We start from the raw sequence: 18,459 nt of genomic DNA on the forward strand, positions 1-18,459 counted from the left end.
TAAAATTGATTTATAGGAGAGACATATCCACTCACATGTGAACACTTAAATACACAGAAGGTTGTGCATGTCGGCCAGCCATCTGCTATGCTGGAGAGCAGCACTGGTTCCATATGGCTGGCCTCTTAAAAAAGGGAAAATGACAGGGGAACGGCAATGAAAAAGCAGGGGGGAGGAGAAGATTTACTTTTAAGAGAGTCCTGCCGGTGTAAAGAGGTCTACAGTCGTATCTGCTACCTGGTAGAGCACATCCCAACACGCTCTACTCTGGCTGCTTGAAAGATTGTGGTGAGGCTCTCCAGCGCTTAACTATTTCTGCAGATCTTCCAGTTTGCAAACTATAAATCCTTTCCAGACATTTTCAGAGAAATGCTAAAATGTCTCTTATGAATACCAGAAGCAGGTTGATGTATTTTCCCCATCGCTTCCCTATGCAGTTTTTTTCCTTTTCTCAGTGCATCCATGATGTCTATGCGCCAATTCCCTTTCTTAATATTTAGTCAACAGCTTGCGTGGCAGGATACTGGACATTTTTGAGAAGCAGACTGTATTTAAACTGACATCTCAAAGACCACTCTTAAAATTCAGAGCCACCCTGCAATGAAAAACTGAATGGATTTCTTCAAGGGGGGTCACCTGGCTTAATGATCAAACCTGATGCTGAGCAGAAGACTCTCCTGCTGTGCTTCCACTTACTTTTGGCAGCCTTCTCTGAAGCAGACATATGAAGTATAGTGAAATCACAAACCACAGCTCTATTTATCCGCCTACATTTATGCTGCTTGCATAGTTACAAAGTTAAACCCACCCTTAATCCATCAAAGAGGGCAAATTTATGTACTGGTAAAGCAAAAGAGGGTTTGTCCAACTCCATAATTCAGCTGCAAGAATACGTGCCTCTCTCTCTCCTTATTTCCATGCTTAATCTCTCTCATTTCTACTCAGTTATAAATGTATAACGCTATATATACACAGTCAAGTCACATCATGGATGCACAGCCAATGAACGAATCTGTGTTGCGTACAGATTTCGTTGGTATATAAAGTGGGATATCAGCAAGTTGCCAATATAGCAACTGTGGCTGTCATGGGGAAAAAGTGTGATTTATCAGACATTGAAAAAGACATGATCATCGACTGCCAGGCTAAGGGCAGCAGCATTTTGGAAACAGCGGCGTTTGTGAACAGTTCACGGGTCGCTGTAGTTAAAGTGTACCATGAGTGGATGAATGGAACCTTTTTGATGCCCGACATGGTAACTGTGGGGCAGAACAAGTCATCGATGGGAGAGGTGAACGTCGGCTGCACAGGTTGGTATAGGGCGATCGGCACACTACCTCAAGTCACTGTTAAAATGAACCAGGGGGCTTCCAGATGTGTGTCTAAAGTGATTGTGCAGCTAACTCTGTTGCAAATGGGGCTCTGGTGCAGACGGCTGGTGACTGCACCCATGCTCACGAGGGTTCATTGCAAAAAACGGCTGCAATTTGCACAGGAGTACCGACATGGGACTTGCACCAACTGGCTGAGGATTGCCTTCTCTGATGGGTCATGTTGAGCATCATTGAACGGATGGACGTTGGTGTGTCAGGTGTGAAATTGCCAAGAACAAACACCAGCGACCACTGTTGGACATACACAAACTGGTGGCGGTAGTGCTATGGTCTGGGAAATGTTTTCTTGGTGTGGTCTGGATCCCTTGATACCTCTGGAAGACACTCAACAGATATGGGCATCTCTTCATCCTTGATGATCAAGTACACCCATATATGTTGACGGTCTTCCCTATGGCCAATGGGATCTTTCAACAGGAGAACGCGACTTGTCATAACGCCAAAATTGTTCGTGAGCGGGTCATAGAGCACGACAAAGACTTCCAGCTACTTCCATGACCTCCAAATTCCCCAGACCTTAACCCAATCGGACACATTTGGGACCACCTCAATCAACATGTTTGATGACTGGATCCACCACAACACACCCATTTGCAACTGTCGTATACACTACAATCTGCATGGCTCCAGATACCTCTAGCAACCACCCAGCAGCTTACTAAGATATGCTGAGAAGCTGGATAAACTGGGGCTCTTCTCTCTGGAAAAGAGGAGGCTCAGGGGGGATATGATAGAGACCTTCAAAATACTTAGGGGCATAGAGAGGGTGGACAGGGACAGGTTCTTCAGACTAAAAGGGACGACAGGTACGAGGGGGGCACTCTGAGAAACTGAAGGGAGATAGGTTCAAATCAAATGCAAGGAAGTTTTTCTTCACCCAAAGGGTCGTGGACAAATGGAATGCGCTCCCGGAGGAAGTGATCCGGCAGAGTACAGTACAGGGATTCAAACAGGGATTGGACAGATTCCTGAGGGAAAAGGGGATCGTGGGGTACTGAGGGAGGTGCTGGGGTGTTGCATAAGTATAGACAGCTCACCAGGTCGTGCAGGTGCAAGGCCGGAGGGTTAGGACATTGATGGGACTGTTTATTTCAAACTCTAATGGTATATACAACCTTATTACCAACCGAGGGACCTGACACGGTCCGTGTTTCGGACAACAAACCTTCTTCAGGGGTCCGTGGTAGATAAGGTTTTGCAACAAACAGCATTAAAGGAAAAAACAAGTGCCCGAACGAGTGTAGTGCTGGATTGTAAAAAGCATTGCATTGCGATCTCAATAGAAAATATTGCAATGCTTTTTACAATCCAGCACTTGTTTTTTCCTTTAATGCTGTTTGTTGCAAAACCTTACCTACTACGGACCCCTGAGGAAGGTTTGTTGTCCGAAACACGACTGTGTCGGGTCCCTCAGTTGGTAATAAAGGTTGTATATACCATTAGAGTTTGAAATAAACAGCGCCTGCATCTTGCTCATAGTCTGCAATGGAGAAGAGAAAGTCATACCATAAAGTTAAAACAAAAAACCCCAATCAATCATGACACACCGGTTGAGATCTGCTGGAACAGGGCCATCCTAGCTACAAGACAGCACAGTAAACAAGGGATCTTTGATCCTATGTAAGAGTTTAAAAGGTGACTGGCTTAAGAGTGTAGAGACAGCAGCGCCTGTCATTGCACCTGACTTGTCCTGCAGCTCATCCAGTCTCTCTCCTCGCTCGATCACCTTAGTGATGTTCTCCTGCATTACATCGATGACTTCGTCAACCTGGCTCTGGACCCTGGGGAAGAGATGCATCAGAATCATTAGACAAGGGGATGTTTATTTTTACAAAGCTGTAGATAATTCTTTTATTATTTCTTTAAAATCAATGCCTAATCTAGAAGCATGCAGTATAAAAACAGAAATTAGGTTCTTACCTGCTAATTTTCTTTCTTTTAGGGCTCCTTTTACAAAGGTGCGTTAGGGCCTTAACATGCTAGTTGCTACCGCCTTCTCTTGAGCAGGCGGTAGTTTTTCGGGTAGCGCGCGCTAAAGACGCTAGCGCACCTTTGTGAAAAGGAGCCCTTAGTCCCTCCAGACCGGCACAGTCATCAGTTTCTGTGCCGGTTTGGAGGGACGATAAAGAATACTATTTATACTATCCATTTTGCCTGCCTGGGTCATTTTGTTTCTGAGTGATGTCCCAAGTGGGGTACATTCCGTCTTCTGTCAGTAGAAATCAATAAAACAGAATCACTTTAAAGTCTCCTGCTAAGATAATAGATAAACCTAGATACAGTAGTACCTTGGATTACGAGTATAATCCGTTCCAGGAGCATGTTCGTAATCCAAAATGCTCGTTTATCAAAGCGAGTTTCCCCATAGAAAATAATGGAAACTCGCTTTGATGCGTTCCCCCCTCCCCCGAGAACCGGCATTGCTCCCCTCGAAGGACTCCCCTGCGATCAGGCACCCCCCCGTCTCGAACCGGCACCTCCCCGCCACGATCCGACCCCCCCCCCCCCGACACGATTGGGTACCCCCCGACACGATTGGGCACCCCCCCGCCACGATCAGACATCCCCCCCCCCGACACAATTGGGCACCCCCCCCCCGCCGCTTCTTACCCTCATCTGGGCACTCTTGAAGCTCGGCCTCCTCGTCTGCTGGGCCTTGAGCATCTGAGCATGCTCAAGGCCTGCGAGTTCACGTTCTGAACGAGGAGGCCGAGCTTCAAGAGTGCCCACATGAGGGTAAGAAGTGGTGGGGGGGTGCCCAATCGTGTCGGGGGGGGGGGTCGGATAGTGTCGGGGGGGGGGGTGCCCAATCGTGTCGGGGGTGTGCTGGTTCGAGGCAGGGGGTGTGCCGGATCGCAGGGGGGGGTGCTCGTAAATCGAGCCATGCTCGGTTTCCGAGGCACCAATTTTGCAAATGTTTTGCTCGTCTTGCAAAACACTCGCAAACCGGTGCACTCGTAAACCGAGGTACCACTGTATTCGGAACACTTCTTGGACAGCAACTGAACAAAATCTACGATTATACAAAATAGATACACACACAATAATTAAAAATTTACTTCTGCTTTCGAATCATAAGGCACAAGGTTAATACTTCCCCTCTGGATCCTGGACCATATAAGCTCTCTCTCTCTCTCTGCCAAACAAAACAACAAACTTCCACTTTATGTTCACCAGAAAATGAATAAAATACTATCAGCCCAACGTTTGGAGCTTCAAGGTGACTTTCTTGCAAGTAACCACTTGTGCCTTCTCTGTGTTCTGGGTCTGAAAATGTTTATCTTTTAATCAAAGAGTCAGAAACATTTCAAGAAATACCATTCCGTACATAACTTAGTGTATAACTCAGATAGCTTAAGCATTTGTACAGTGTATTGATGCTTCCAACTTGGCCTCCATCTGATCACATCAGTTTACCAGGAAAAAATACAAAAAATATGGTCCTTTCTCCTATCCTAGGGGTAGGCAATTCCGGTCCTTGAGAGCCAGAGCCAGGTCAGGTTTTCAGGATATCCACAATAAATATGCATTTATGAGATAGATTTGCATCTCAAGGAGGCAGTGCATGCAAATCCATCTCATACATATTCACGGTGGAGATCCTAAAAACCTGACCTGGCTCTCGAGGACTGGAATTGCCTACCCCTGTCCTATCCTGTATTCCCACAAACCCCAATCTTCTTCCACATGACCAATGATAAAATAAGAATCTACCACCATGGATTTCCCTCCCCCACTCCCCCCATCCAAAATCACACAGTTTACCCAACACCTGAGCTCAGGTCTCAGCCATAGGTAGTTATTCGGAAGCCCATGCCCTTCTTTCCCCCATACATCCAGTGAATCACCACAAACCACATCAGCCACAGCTGCAAGATTACCTGACTAGCCAAGCCCCCACTTCACAAAGGTTCCTTAAGCTGCCCAGCACATAGTGAACTGACCCCCCCCCCTTCTACAAAAATGTGCTAGCTGCTCCCGACGCTCATTGAGTTCCTATGAGCGTTGGGAGCAGCGCGGGCCATTCAGCGTGGCTCCCTGCGTTAGAAACCGCTAGTACGGTTTCGTAGAAGAGGGGGGGGGGGGCGAGTCTTTCAGGAAAAAATTTAAAAAGCTTCTCTCTTTCGTGCAGAATGGTGTAGTTTCAATGGAAAGATTCTGTCAGAATGGGGGTAAAGAAGTATTAATTACTTTTTTGAGTGATCTTATTTTATTGTTAAAAAGTTTTGATTACAGTATATTATAAATGGCTTAGAATGACTTGTCATAAAGACTGGATATACATTTTTCTAAAATAAACTCCTGCTTCCCTCCCCAGCCCATGAGCTGAGGCCTTGGGGTAAAATTGGAGAATGCATACTACATCATTTGAATCTACTGGATTCTTTGTGGCTTGATATCGTAAACCTTAACTTTATTTTATTTCAGTCTACTGCATGAACCATTCTGAGGGGGTGCTGAAAAGATCCCGGCCTAACCAAGAATGACATGGCTATGGTTCAGTCAATGATCTAAACAATGTCAAAACATAGAGTAAGATAGCACTCTTTTCAGCTCTAGTGGCAACATAATGCTCAGAATTTAGGAAGCTGATTGGTTGGTGTGAAAACTTTTCACCACCCCCTCATAAGCTACTCTTTCGTTCCCCAACCCTTCTCCAAAAACCTAAACAATTTATAAGATCACCGAGTCTCTTAGTTTCAATAATCTAAAGCAGTGCTCTTCAACCACTGGTCCATGGACCGGTGCCGGTCCACAGAAATTTCCTGCCGGTCCACAGGGCCAGCATGTGCATCAGACCCAAAACAGTGTTCTTCAACCGCCGGTCCGCGGTGTGATTGATGCAGCGTTATCTTCGAGCCAGTTCCCTCTTCCTCACTGATTCAGTGCACAAAGCCACGGGCAGCGGCTCCTACGGGCATCCTGCGCCTGAACCGGAAGCCTTCTCTCTGACGTTGCAACGTCAGAGGGAAGGCTTCCAGATGAGGCGCGGGACGTGCAAGGTGCAATTAGTACTATTACGGGGGCGGGGTCTGGGGTGGAGCTTGGGTAGAGATGGGTGGGGTCTGGCCCATGACTTAGCCCCATGTTCTTCAAACCGCCGGTCCATGGTGCGATCGATGCTGCGTTATCTTCAAGCCAGCTCCCTCTTCCTAACTGATTCAGTGCACAAAGCCACGGGCAGCGGCTCCTACGGGCGTCCTGCGCCTGAACCGGAAGCCTTCTCTCTGACGTTGCAACGTCAGAGGGAAGGCTTCCAGATGAGGCGCGGGACGTGCAAGGTGCAATTAGTACTATTATGGGGGCGGGGTCTGAGGTGGAGATTGTGTAGAGATGGGTGGGGTCTGGCCCACGACTTAGCCCAGTGTTCTTCAATCACTGGTCTACAGACCGCTGCCGGTCCACAGAATAATTCTTTTCTTTCTGCCGGTCCATAGGTGTAAAAAGGTTGAAAAACACTGATCTAAAGTACAGCTAGGTAGCTATATCACTCCAAAGGGTAATGTGGTTATGCAGAGGTAAGGGAAAAGGGTGGGAGCTGCTCTTTAATCTGTAAGGCAGTTTTTAAAGAAACTGTCAATACCGGTAAGAGGACAGCACCTATCTTCCTTCCTAATTTCAAATGCAGTAGGCACATTCCTTGCCTGACATTGCAACTGGTTCCAAACACACTGTGTACATTCTTCAAGCCTTCTCATAAGGATGTTATACTGTTTTTTCAATGAGTTATACTGTACTCCAATTCCCTGTGTGAGAAGGAATATGCTACAAGCTAGGGGAGCAGCCATCTCCTGATGGATCCCCTTGAGAAGGGGGCAGTATCAATCAGAAAGGCAAATGCCAATACTCTTCTGGAAAACAGACAGCACTGTGTTCTTCCAAGTTTTGCAGGAGGCAGGGATGATTACCATACCAGTAGGCTCAGGAACTCGCAACTCCAGCCAAGCTGTTTATGTAAGGTCATGGGCCTCCCCAAAGAGAACTTAGGCAGTAATGGAGGACTCGTGACACACAGCTTGTGCAGGAATGCAAAAACTTGGAGCCAACACCTGCCAATTAAGCTCCAGGGGGCTCAAATGACAAGGTAACAATATACAAGTGAAAGCCATTTCCTGTACAACTTTTTATTTTATGAAAATGCATGTCAGTTTTTATATTTGTTCTTATTTTGGGTTCACTTTTCCCCCTTTAATGAAGGCCAGTAACCATTTCAGTAGCTGCCCTCTAGATCATTTCCATGTCTGATATACTTTTCTTAAAGTTGTGGTCTCCAGAATTGTACAAGAGTACTCTAAATGAGGACTCAACATGATTTTTAGCATTAAATCTTGGTTGCTACACTCTAGACCGCTTGTTGGGGTACGGGAGATCCATCATTACTGCCAATAGGGAGAGAGAGAGAGAGAGAAGAAAGGAGGGAAGGAGAAACGTCACATTCAGGGAAAGGGGGAGAGAGCAGAGTAAAAGGCTGCACTCATGGAGGGAGAAAGAGAGATGTCGGTTGGGGGAGGGAATGAGGACTGGATGAGAGGAAGCATGCAGGAAGCAGAAAGAAATATTGGATGCACAGTCAGAAGGAAGTGCAACCAGAGACTTATGAAATAACCAGACAACAAAGGTAGGAAAAATGATATTTTCAATTTAGTGATCGAAATGTGTCAGTTTGGAGAATTTATATCTGCTGTTTATATTTTGCACTATATTTGTTTTTTTTTTCTTTAGTTGTTACTGAAGTGACATTGCATATTTTAAAGTCATCTTTGAAACCCCCCGAATATAAATGATAATTAACATTTTCTCTGCGTACAGTGTGCTTTGTATTTTTAAAATTTTGTAGTTACCATTATTTGTTTCTTCATGCAGTACAACACCAGAGAAATAGAGTCTGGCATCTTAGGGTTTTCGTTTATGTAGATTAGGACTTTTAGTTTGTGTTCCTGTGTCCTGCATGTTTGTTCAAGTCCAGGTGTTCTGGTAGGAATGAATTTCGAGAAGCATTATTGGTGTCCTGGCCCAAGTAGGAAGATATTTGTCGGCTCTCCCTAGCCCAAAACAGTCCTCACTAAAAAATTAGTATCCCCCTTGCCAGTAGGTTTTCAAGATATCCACAATGAAAATTTGCCTATAATGAAGACAAATTTTTTTTTACATAGTTTCCCCCCCCCCCCCCGACGTCCGATTCATTCCCCTGCCCCACCTTGAAGGACCGCTCGCACCCCCACCCCAAAGGACCGCTCGCACCCCTCCGACGTCCGATTCATCCCCCAGCCCCCCCCCCCGTACGGAGAAGCTGCCTACTGTTGGTTCCCGATGCCAATGAGCTCTGCTGCTTCCTCTCTGACGTCAGAGAAAGGGCGGGACCGCCGGCAGAGGAAGCAGCAGGGCTCACTGGCATCGGGAACCAACAGTAGGCAGCTTCTCCGTGCGGGGGGGGGGGGGGCGCTGGGGGATGAATTGGACATCGGGGGGGTGGGGTGAGCGGTCCTTCGGGGTGGGGGGGGCGAAAGGAGAGTCGGGACGAGAGGAGACTTGGGGCAGAGGGCAGGGCGGTGAAAGGAGAGTCGGGACGAGAGGAGACTCGGGGAAGAGGGCAGGGCGGCGAGAGGAGTCGGGACGGCAGAAGGAGATTTAAATTCATGGAGCAGCATACGCGGTATACGCGTGTGCGCGGTATATAATAATTTCTTTACATAAATTTAGGTTTCCCGCGCGCTATACCCGTGTGCGCGTTTTACACGGGTGCGCGGTATATGCGTGAAAATACGGTAGTCTTTTTTGACAACGGTATGGATTTGAAAAACCTGGACTGTATAATGTTGACAATGCCACTGTGTTCTTACATTCAATAAAGAAATTCTTTAAATTAAAAAAAAGAGAGAGTTCTGGTGCCTGATAAGAAGCTAAGAATATAAGAAAAGCCACCCATTGGACAAGGACAGTAACCAGTGCTGGTCCTGGATGATTAAGTAATGGCTCTCCCTTTCCTGTCTACTTGGCTAATGACTTTTTCATCAGGAATTTATCCACCTCCTTTTCAGCCCACTAAGTTGCTTTGACCATGAATAACAAATTCCATAGCTTAATTGTATTATGCAAGAAACCTTTCTACCATTTGTTTTTAATTTGCTAGTTGTTAGCTTCTTGGAACATCCTCCTGCTCTAGTGTTGTTTGAAAGGTTGAACAACTATTCCCTATTTAATCTTTCCACCACTCTGATTTTATAAACTTCCACCATACCCCCTCAGTTGTTTCTTTTCCAAGCTGAAGAACCATAATAACTTGTTTAACCTATTCAATTCACATATCACTTCCCTGAAAAGAGAAAAAGCTGTGAATCAAGATCAGCATGGTTATAAAACAAGGATCCACTATGCTTAAGCTAGGACTCAAGGCGACCTGGGAAAAGCACTAGAAATCTTTATTTGGGAGGAAAAGAAGGAAGGTCGGATCAATGGCATTGCACCTAGAAGACTAGCTGACCTTTACCATGCTTATCTGCCATTATACAGTAAGTTTCAGAGAAATCAAAACGGTGTACCAAGTCCTGCAGCACTGTTTCTCTCAAGCACATCTGCAAGATTTTCGCAGTTTCATCCATGCTATATGTTCTCTCATAATCCACATAACTTACTTAAAAATATCAGAGCAATGATGTAAATTCAGAGGAAGAGGAGGACCCATTTGCAACTGCTCCTAGATCTTATGGACTGATCCTGTTGCAAGAAATCTTTCAAAAAAAACAGAGTTGCTTAAGGACCTGTCATTTGAACTCCTGCTGCTGTACCAGACTGTAGTTAAACACACTTGTGAAGTATCAAATCCATCAAGCTTTGCCATAGCCAGACAAGAGGGCTCCTGAAAAGGGACGTCTGCCACTGTCGCAACTGGAAACCGATACGCCCGCCAGCTGGGTCCAACAAGCTGGGTCCGAAGAATACATTTTCCAGAGGAGCCGAAAAAAAGTCCAGTGAAAATTCACACAGTGAGCACTGCAGGGCCCTGCTGAGAAACTCGCACCACGCCAAAAGAGTCCCCAGACTTAGAATGTAGATGTTTGGCACCAAACTCCAGAACGGCCTCTGAGCGAGATATTTTCCCAAAATCGTGGACCCAAGCCGTCTCCTAAGCCCTGGAGGACCTGAAGGAAGTGAAGCATGAAGCTCCTGCCCCCTACCCCAGTGCGCTGTAGCACACGGTATACGGTCGCAGATCTGGCACCAAAATGGCACAACCGTGGCACACATTTGACAGATTAGGGGCTGGGGAGTCCATCCCAAATTATTTTTAAGCAAATTGAGGGGTTTTGAGGCAGAAATAAAAACTTTGAAAAAGATCAATTAAAATTCAAGATGGCCCTTGCCAGCAAATTCATGCCAAAAACAAACAAACAAAAAAATCCCAAAAATAAAAAAATGGCAATTTATGGTCTGGGGAGGTGGGGGACCTGAACCCTATCCTCAAAAACTTTGAAGAACGATTTTTAAAATGTTTAACAAGCCACCCTCGACATTCCCATAGGAAATAATGGAGGGTTACACTCAGTCTCTGATATGCCAGCCTGTCAGCTCTTTCACATAGCAGCTGAATGGAGAAAAAGTATTTTCTGCTTCAGAATAGCTCCAACATGACCAGACTTGAAGATCTTCGGACTGCCAGTTGACTGGATACAGACTGTAACCTCTGCCCCCTTGGATCCTTGCTACTCGATCAGGGGCGGGAAATGCAGACTGCACCCCGAAACCCGGGGAAGTTTCACTCCGGACACATACAGCCTGTGCTTAAACCCCTGACAAGGTCAGCGGGCAAGTGAACTCCCAAGGGAATTGACCCCCAAGTCCAAGGAAGGCTGGCTCCACAGATCCACCAAAGTTTTTCCATGAAGCAGCAGTGCGGCTCCACAGGACTGCATCCTTTCCTTTGACAGGGGATCACCAGAAATAATAATAACTTTATTCTTCTATACCGCCACAATCTTGCGACTTCTAGACAGTTTACAATCAAGAGAGCTGGACATTCAGCGAAATACAATAAGCAGATATTCAGAGGAAATATAGAGAGCAGAGACCTTAAGAGGAAATAGTATAGAAATACAATTTGCTAAGCAAAAATATAAGATGTACATTTTCGTAGGTAATGGGGTTTCAAGGCACTGAAGACACCGAAAAAGATGAACTTTAAGTAAAAAAAGCAGAGCAACTCAAAACTTCTGCACAGATTGCTTGCAGACATTGAAACTGTGCTCAGAAAAGTTTTGGATTTCTGCAACTCCCAGATTGCAGGTTGGGATCTGGAAGGGAAGTAACAGAAATTCACTATGAATATATCAGCCAGTAAATGTGGAAAATGCCTCAGATCATCTCTGTAGGTTTCTGATTATGTAGAGTATTTGAAAGATTACAACGGCTAACACTCATTTTGGTGTCTCAAATATTAGTCTTGTTTCTGGGTATATTTGACCTGCTAATTTCAAAAATAGCACCAGTTTTCTCCTATCAGCTCTAGATTTTGAGATACAGAACATGTGCCATATACCACTCTTCACTCTGCTCGGCCATTAAAAAAATAATAATCAGGATATTTTAATGCAGTGTTTAAATGAATATCTTTTAAGCATGAAGGAAACATTAAAAATTAAGTGTACAACATGAAAATCTACTTATTTCATATCATAAGCACAAGTTTATGATACAAACTTTCCAGTCATTTGACACAGGCGTTCCTTTGTAAGACTTCCGAGAGTGGGATCTGCCAGGACAATCCCTCATAAGATTCCAACAATAGTCTGCCGTCATGTGTGCATCCCATCTTCTTTGGTATATGGCTTCCATTGTTTTTATGTCTTGGTGAAATCTTTCACCTTGCTCTTTGCTTTAAGTCACCAAAGTTCTCTGGAAAGCGATCTAAGTGACTGTACAGATAATGGACTTTAACACTCATGTTACAGCCAAGCCTGTTGAAATGAAAGAGCATATCCTCTACAAATTTTATGTACCGTATTTGCCGGCGTATAAGACGACTTTTCAGTACCTTAAAATCCTCCCCAAAGTCGGGGGTCGTCTTATACGCCAGGTACTGTTTACATGCCCTTACTTTACATGCCCTAACATCTCCTTCCTTACCTCCTTACGGTGCTTACGGTACTAGTAAACCTGCCGGGACATCAGCGGGGCCATGGCGGGACATCAGTGTGACAAGGGTGCCATCTCCTTCATCCTGCGCAGCGGGAAGCAGCGGCGCTCTGGCCCCACCCCTTTTCTCTTTACTACGTCTCTCGCACATGCGGCCGTGTGTGGAGTCTAGCCCTTAAGGAAGTTGCGGGGGCGAACAGGAGGCTTTTGAAGGCTTTTAAAGGGAAACTGTCATGCCAGCAAACTTGCTAGGGACTTGCCCGGCACTTGCTCTCTCCCTCTATGTGTTATCTTCCTTCTATCATTGACCGTTTCAGTTTGGTTAACAGTTTAGAAAACAAATAGCATGGCAGCTCCCATGGGTTTATTGTTCTATTCAGCTTTAGTGAATTAATTAAAATTGTTGAAATAAATTCTGATGTTCTTTTAAGTTTTATTTGTTGTGCAGAAGGTGTGCGGAAGAAGGGGTAGTCTTATATGGCGAGTATATAACAAACTCTATATTTTAACTGTAAAAGTTGGGGGGTCGTCTTATACACCCAGTCGTCTTATACGCCGGCAAATATGGTAGTTGTCTGCCTTCTTGTTGCTAAGAAAGTTTTTCACAAGAAGAACAAATGAAGCCCAGGTACATGATTCGATTTCATTCACTGATGCTATGAAGTGTGGGTCATTTATAAGTTGTCTGATCTGTGGCCCACTGAAAATTCTTGCTTTCAGTTTTAACATGGTAACAAAAGTGTTATGTATTCATTGCATGAACTGTCTTTATTCAAAGCCTTTACAAATTGTTTTATCAGGCCTAGCTTTATATGTAGTGGTGGCAGTATGATTCTCTCTCGTGCTACCAAAGGTTCATTGATAATATTTCGTCCTCCAACCACCATAGATTCCCTTGGAGGCTAAGCTTTTTTTGCTCAATGTACATGTTTGGCTCTATTATCCCAAAGGCATAAAAAGCAACCATATCTACGAAACTAGCGCTGATGTGGTCTATCCAATGCAATTTTCCAAATCAGTGCCCCAAATAACCCCAGAACAGGTCAAAAAACCCAAGCCACCAAGAAAAAAAAATATATTTTTGTTGGTCTTTGTTTATCTTTTTTTTAAGTTGAAATGTTTTTATTGAAATTGAAAATGACAAACTTTTGGATTCGTCTCTGGGACACCATAAAATCTATTACCAAATGTTCAGAAGATATTTCCATGGACATTATAATCCTTCGTTCTCAACACCCTTGTTTTGCACTATCAAACTGTCCTCGTAAACTCATTGACACCATGTTTGTGACAGCTCTTATGCACATTTTGAAAAATTGGAAGTCATCCACACTACTAGACTACACCTTTTGGTGGAACTCTTTGAGCATGTACCACAAATTCGAATCATATGCATATGAAAAGAACATGATATCCCGTTTCTCTACAAATTTGGTGCGAAATAAATCACCTTGGTCATTCTTAGATTCATATGTTCACTCTGCCTCGTAGACACTTCTGCCTCTCTCTCTCTCTCTCTCTCTCTCTCTTTTTTCTTTTACTTCATCATCTCTGCTTCTCTACCCTTTCTATTTCTTTTCTTAGCAGTTTCAAACACTCTGAATTCTTCTTACTAATCTGTTATATGCAAATGAATGCAATTATGGTTTCTTTCGTTTATACATCACTATTTTTTATTCAATTTTTATGTATTTGAACTGCTTTTTGTATATTACTTATAATATTCAATAAAATTATTGAAATAAAAAAACAAAAAAAAAAACCAAAGAGAAAATGACAAACAATCAAAAATAGTTTACATACTCAAATGATACAAACAGTACTCAACCTCACCTCCCAACCACCCATCTGTTATCTTTATTTAAAAAAAAAAAAAACATTTTGATGACCACCTGTATTGAAAGCACTGCAACTGGTATAAAATGAGGCAGTAACACCAGATAGCTAATTTTCAGCCTGTTAAAAATAATTTAAAACAGTTTAAACCTATACAAAACCAATGATGAACACTTTGCCCCAGTAAGGACACGAAGAGCAATTATAGTAGTGTCTTGGGTGTTTGAGGTCTTGGGAAAAATACTTGAACTTGATATCAGTTTGTTCTCTGAATAGTTGATAAAATGAGGCGGCCCATGGATTGTTTAACAAGACTCATTTTCATCCTATTAAACTTGCAGTGGTTATGATGGTGTTTAAATTAACCGACTACTCGTTATCCATATTGCAGCCTTATAGTTCAAATTAACCAACTCAGTCCTGCCATTTCAACCCTCTTGAAGTTTCATCTGCAACTATAAAAATGAAAAATCCCTTTATCTTACGAAGTAGTTATTTGTGGAACTGTGTTGCATATTAAGGATCCGTTAGATAAATATAAAGGTCGACTGTTCCTAATTATGACAGGTACTGCTGTACAGTTGATCATGCGTAATTGGAAAAATTGGGATCATCTTAACTTTACATTCTGGTGGGCAAATTTATGCTTGATATACAGATATGAAAAAATGATTGCAGAATCGTTAGGAAATATAAAAATTTTCAAGTTAATATGGGGTCCATTGACGTCTTTTGTTGATTTATTGTAGATTTGATTTTTATTGCTATATTATGTGCACATCCAGGGGGAGGGAGGGAGGGTGGATTTATTTTTAAATGATTCTCTGAATTCTTGTAAAATTAATGTATGGGTTTCTTTATTAGAGCTTATTATCTTATTATTAATTATTAGAGCTTATTAAGTTATTATTAATATTGACAGGGGTCGCCATGCAACAAATTACTCAAAATTGGAAAGATTATACTAAGTTAAATTATACATTTTGGTGGAATTCAGTTTGCCACATATATAAGATGGAAAAGATGATAGCGTTACAACAAGGGAATATTCATAATTTTAAAAAAATATGGGGACCATTGACTAGTTACTCTAATGATCAGATATCTTAAGCACATGGGTATTTGGGTTGGGATGGGGAATATGTATCATATGGAAATGGGAATATTGATAAAGAGGGGGGTATTTATTTTATCTTATAAGAATATTTGATTGTAAGTACAAGTGATTTGTGAAAATTGTTTTATTATTTATAATTCATTTGATGTAAGAATAAAAAATGAATAAAGATTTTTTTTAAAAAAGAGCTTATTATCTCTTATGGATATGAAATGTATATCATAATGAGCTTTTTGAAGATTTGATTATTAAATTAAAAATTTATAATAGTTTTGGGATAGGGTGGGGGGAGGGATATAGATTGATTTGTTTCTTGAAGGAGTATTAAGTGATGTCTTAAATATAAAATGTATTTAATTTGGATTGCACTTATTGAAAATGAATAAAGAATTAAAAAAAAAAGAAAAGAAAAAATGAAAAATTACCAGCACTAGACCCTCAAGGCAGAGCGATTAGTCTTGCCTGTTTTGAAAACAAGTTGAGATATTGTTTACTCAGGTTCTACATATGATGGGATTTATATGGATACCTTCCTAGCTGTTACAAAATAGTATTATTGCTTTACGTTTTGCAGTTTTATAATTCTCTTAATATTTTGTCTATGCCTATTTGACAGCCACTTAGAATCTTAGGGGGGTTGGATTTCTATTAATAATATTTATGAATGATAAGATATTATATTCATGTGGTATATTTTTTGTTGTATATGGAAGTGGGAGGGGGTGGGGGTTATATCTTTTTGTCGTATGATATGGTAGATTTTCAAGTGATATTGTATTCTAATTGTTTGATATTTACTGTACACTTGTTGTGAATTATAAAATGAATAAAGAATTTAAAAAAAAAAAGAATCTTAGATGAACTGCAAACTTACTGTCTGATCTTGTCATTCTTTGGGCCGAACTTTGGTCCTGAAGGTCCCCTCCTAAAAAAAAACCAAAAACAAATGCTGGTTACCAGTGGGACAGTGCATGGTCACAAACACATTGCTAGCCTGTTGTTCTCCTGCTTTCCATTTGATATTCATCTATATGAGCTATTTTTGTTTTATACTTTTGTCTCAACAATTGTTCACCCGATTGCATGATCTATAAAATGTGTGAATGACTTGACTGGTGTGCATTTACACTTAGACTCCGAAGGCAGGCTCATGGGGCTGAAACATGATTCGTGTTTAGTCATTTCTTCATATTAAGAGTTGTTGTCTTACACCAATAAAGCTTGGGGAGGATTGATAGAGTGTAGCTTGGGGGAGGCTTTGGCCCTTTTCTGCCGTCATTTTCTATGTTTCCTGTTGTGAACATCTGTAGAGTGTACCGACTGTCTTCCAGAGGATTTTGTTGTTGTTTTTCCTTCTCTAAAAGCCTCACCATCACCATTATGATCTATCACCATATTGCTACCCACAGCAAGTCTAAGTATCCTTTTTATCTCGACATATTAAGCTCTCTGGGGCAGAAACTTCTTACCTACTGTATCAATTTTGTCTATGTTGATCATCCACTGTACAATTTACTTTGAATAGTCCTAGAAATACTGTACAGAAGTACAATATCAGGAAGGAGAAATTAAGGCTTAACTGTTAATTTACTTTCCTTTAATTTCACCAGACCTTAACAGGAGTTGCCATTCAACAAATAACTTATAACTGGAAAGATTGTACAAGATTAAATTATTGTTTTTGGTGGAATTCGGTGTGTCATGTGTATAAAATGGAAAGAATATTAGCTGTTAAAAAAGGTTGTTTTAATAAATTTAAGGATGTATGGAGGCCATTAATAAATTATAATAATGAATAATCAGTAGTTTTCCCCTATTAATATATATGTTATAGGGAGGGAGGGTGGGTTTTAGTTTTCTTATTGTTAAGTGAAAAGAATGATGTAGTTATTATATTATGGGATATAAAGTATGTTTTATGTGGGGTGGGAAGGGGTTAAACTCTTTTGTGTGAGAATTGTAGAATTTCTATTTTAAATTTTTTATTCATTTTTCACACTACAACAAGTATATCATAGAAAGTTATACGATCTCATAAAATATACACTTGATTTCCCTTCATGTATCTAAGGAAAGAATTGTAGAATTTCAAGTGGAATTGTATATTATTTGAATGATTTTCTGTACACTTGTTGTAAAATTTAAAATGAATAAAGATTTAAAAAAAAAAAAAAAAAAATTTTTCACCAGACCAGCCCATAACACAAGTTATACTGTCTATCAATGGAGGTTGTCTAAGCAGTTTAAATTCAGATACTCAAGCATTTTCCCCTATCTGTCCTGGCAGGCTCACAATCTATCTACTATACCTAGGGCAACGGAGGATTTAGTGACTTGCCCAGGGTCACAAGGAGCAGAATGAGACTTGAACCCACAACCTCAGGGTGCTGGGGCTTTAGTTCTGACCACTAGGCCAGTTCTTCCTCTAATGCAGTGATTCCCAACCCTGTCCTGGAGGAACACCAGGCCAATCGGGTTTTCAGGCTAGCCCTAATGAATATGCATGAGAGAGATTTGCATATGATGGAAGTGATAGGCATGCAAATTTGCTTCATGCATATTCATTAGGGCTAGCCTGAAAACCCAATTGGCCTGGTGGTCCTCCAGGACAGGGTTGGGAACCACTGCTCTAATGTATAAGGCTATTCTGCAGCTCCAACACTTCAGTATTTTGTTAGCAAAGCGGTGGAAATCTCACTAAAGAATTCCAAACCCAGAACTCTTTGAAACTTTATCCTTATGTAGCGTTTCTTGTGTGTGGGGTTGGTTTTTTTGGGCAGGGAGGGGGGTTAGAGTTGAACTCTGGGGATACAGCATAAACCATAGATATGGGTAGGAAGCTGGACTGGTGAGACTAAAAGAAAGAAAATTAGCAGGTAAGTCCTAATTTCTCCTTCCTTAGTGCTCTCACCAGACCAGTGCAAGTGCAATATGTATAGGATGTAACAAAGCAGACTTCACAGGGGAAGGAATCAGAAATTC

At 42.1% G+C, this 18,459-nt stretch overlaps 1 protein-coding gene across 3 annotated transcripts in view; it reads right to left on the bottom strand.

Annotated features, from left to right (window-relative positions):
* VAMP4 (vesicle associated membrane protein 4) overlaps positions 1-18,459 on the bottom strand; it is a 37,055-nt gene that overhangs the window by 11,330 nt on the left and 7,266 nt on the right. For all 3 annotated transcript variants that reach the window (XM_033961141.1, XM_033961143.1, XM_033961142.1), the window contains exons 4-5: positions 16,352-16,402; positions 3,075-3,175 (exon numbers count right to left, since the gene is read on the bottom strand). In XM_033961141.1, coding sequence (XP_033817032.1) covers positions 3,075-3,175; positions 16,352-16,402 — 152 coding nt within the window. The remainder of the gene's footprint in view (positions 1-3,074; positions 3,176-16,351; positions 16,403-18,459) is intronic.

This window comes from Geotrypetes seraphini, chromosome 10 (genome assembly GCF_902459505.1).
Source record: "Geotrypetes seraphini chromosome 10, aGeoSer1.1, whole genome shotgun sequence".
Lineage (NCBI taxonomy): Eukaryota > Metazoa > Chordata > Amphibia > Gymnophiona > Dermophiidae > Geotrypetes > Geotrypetes seraphini.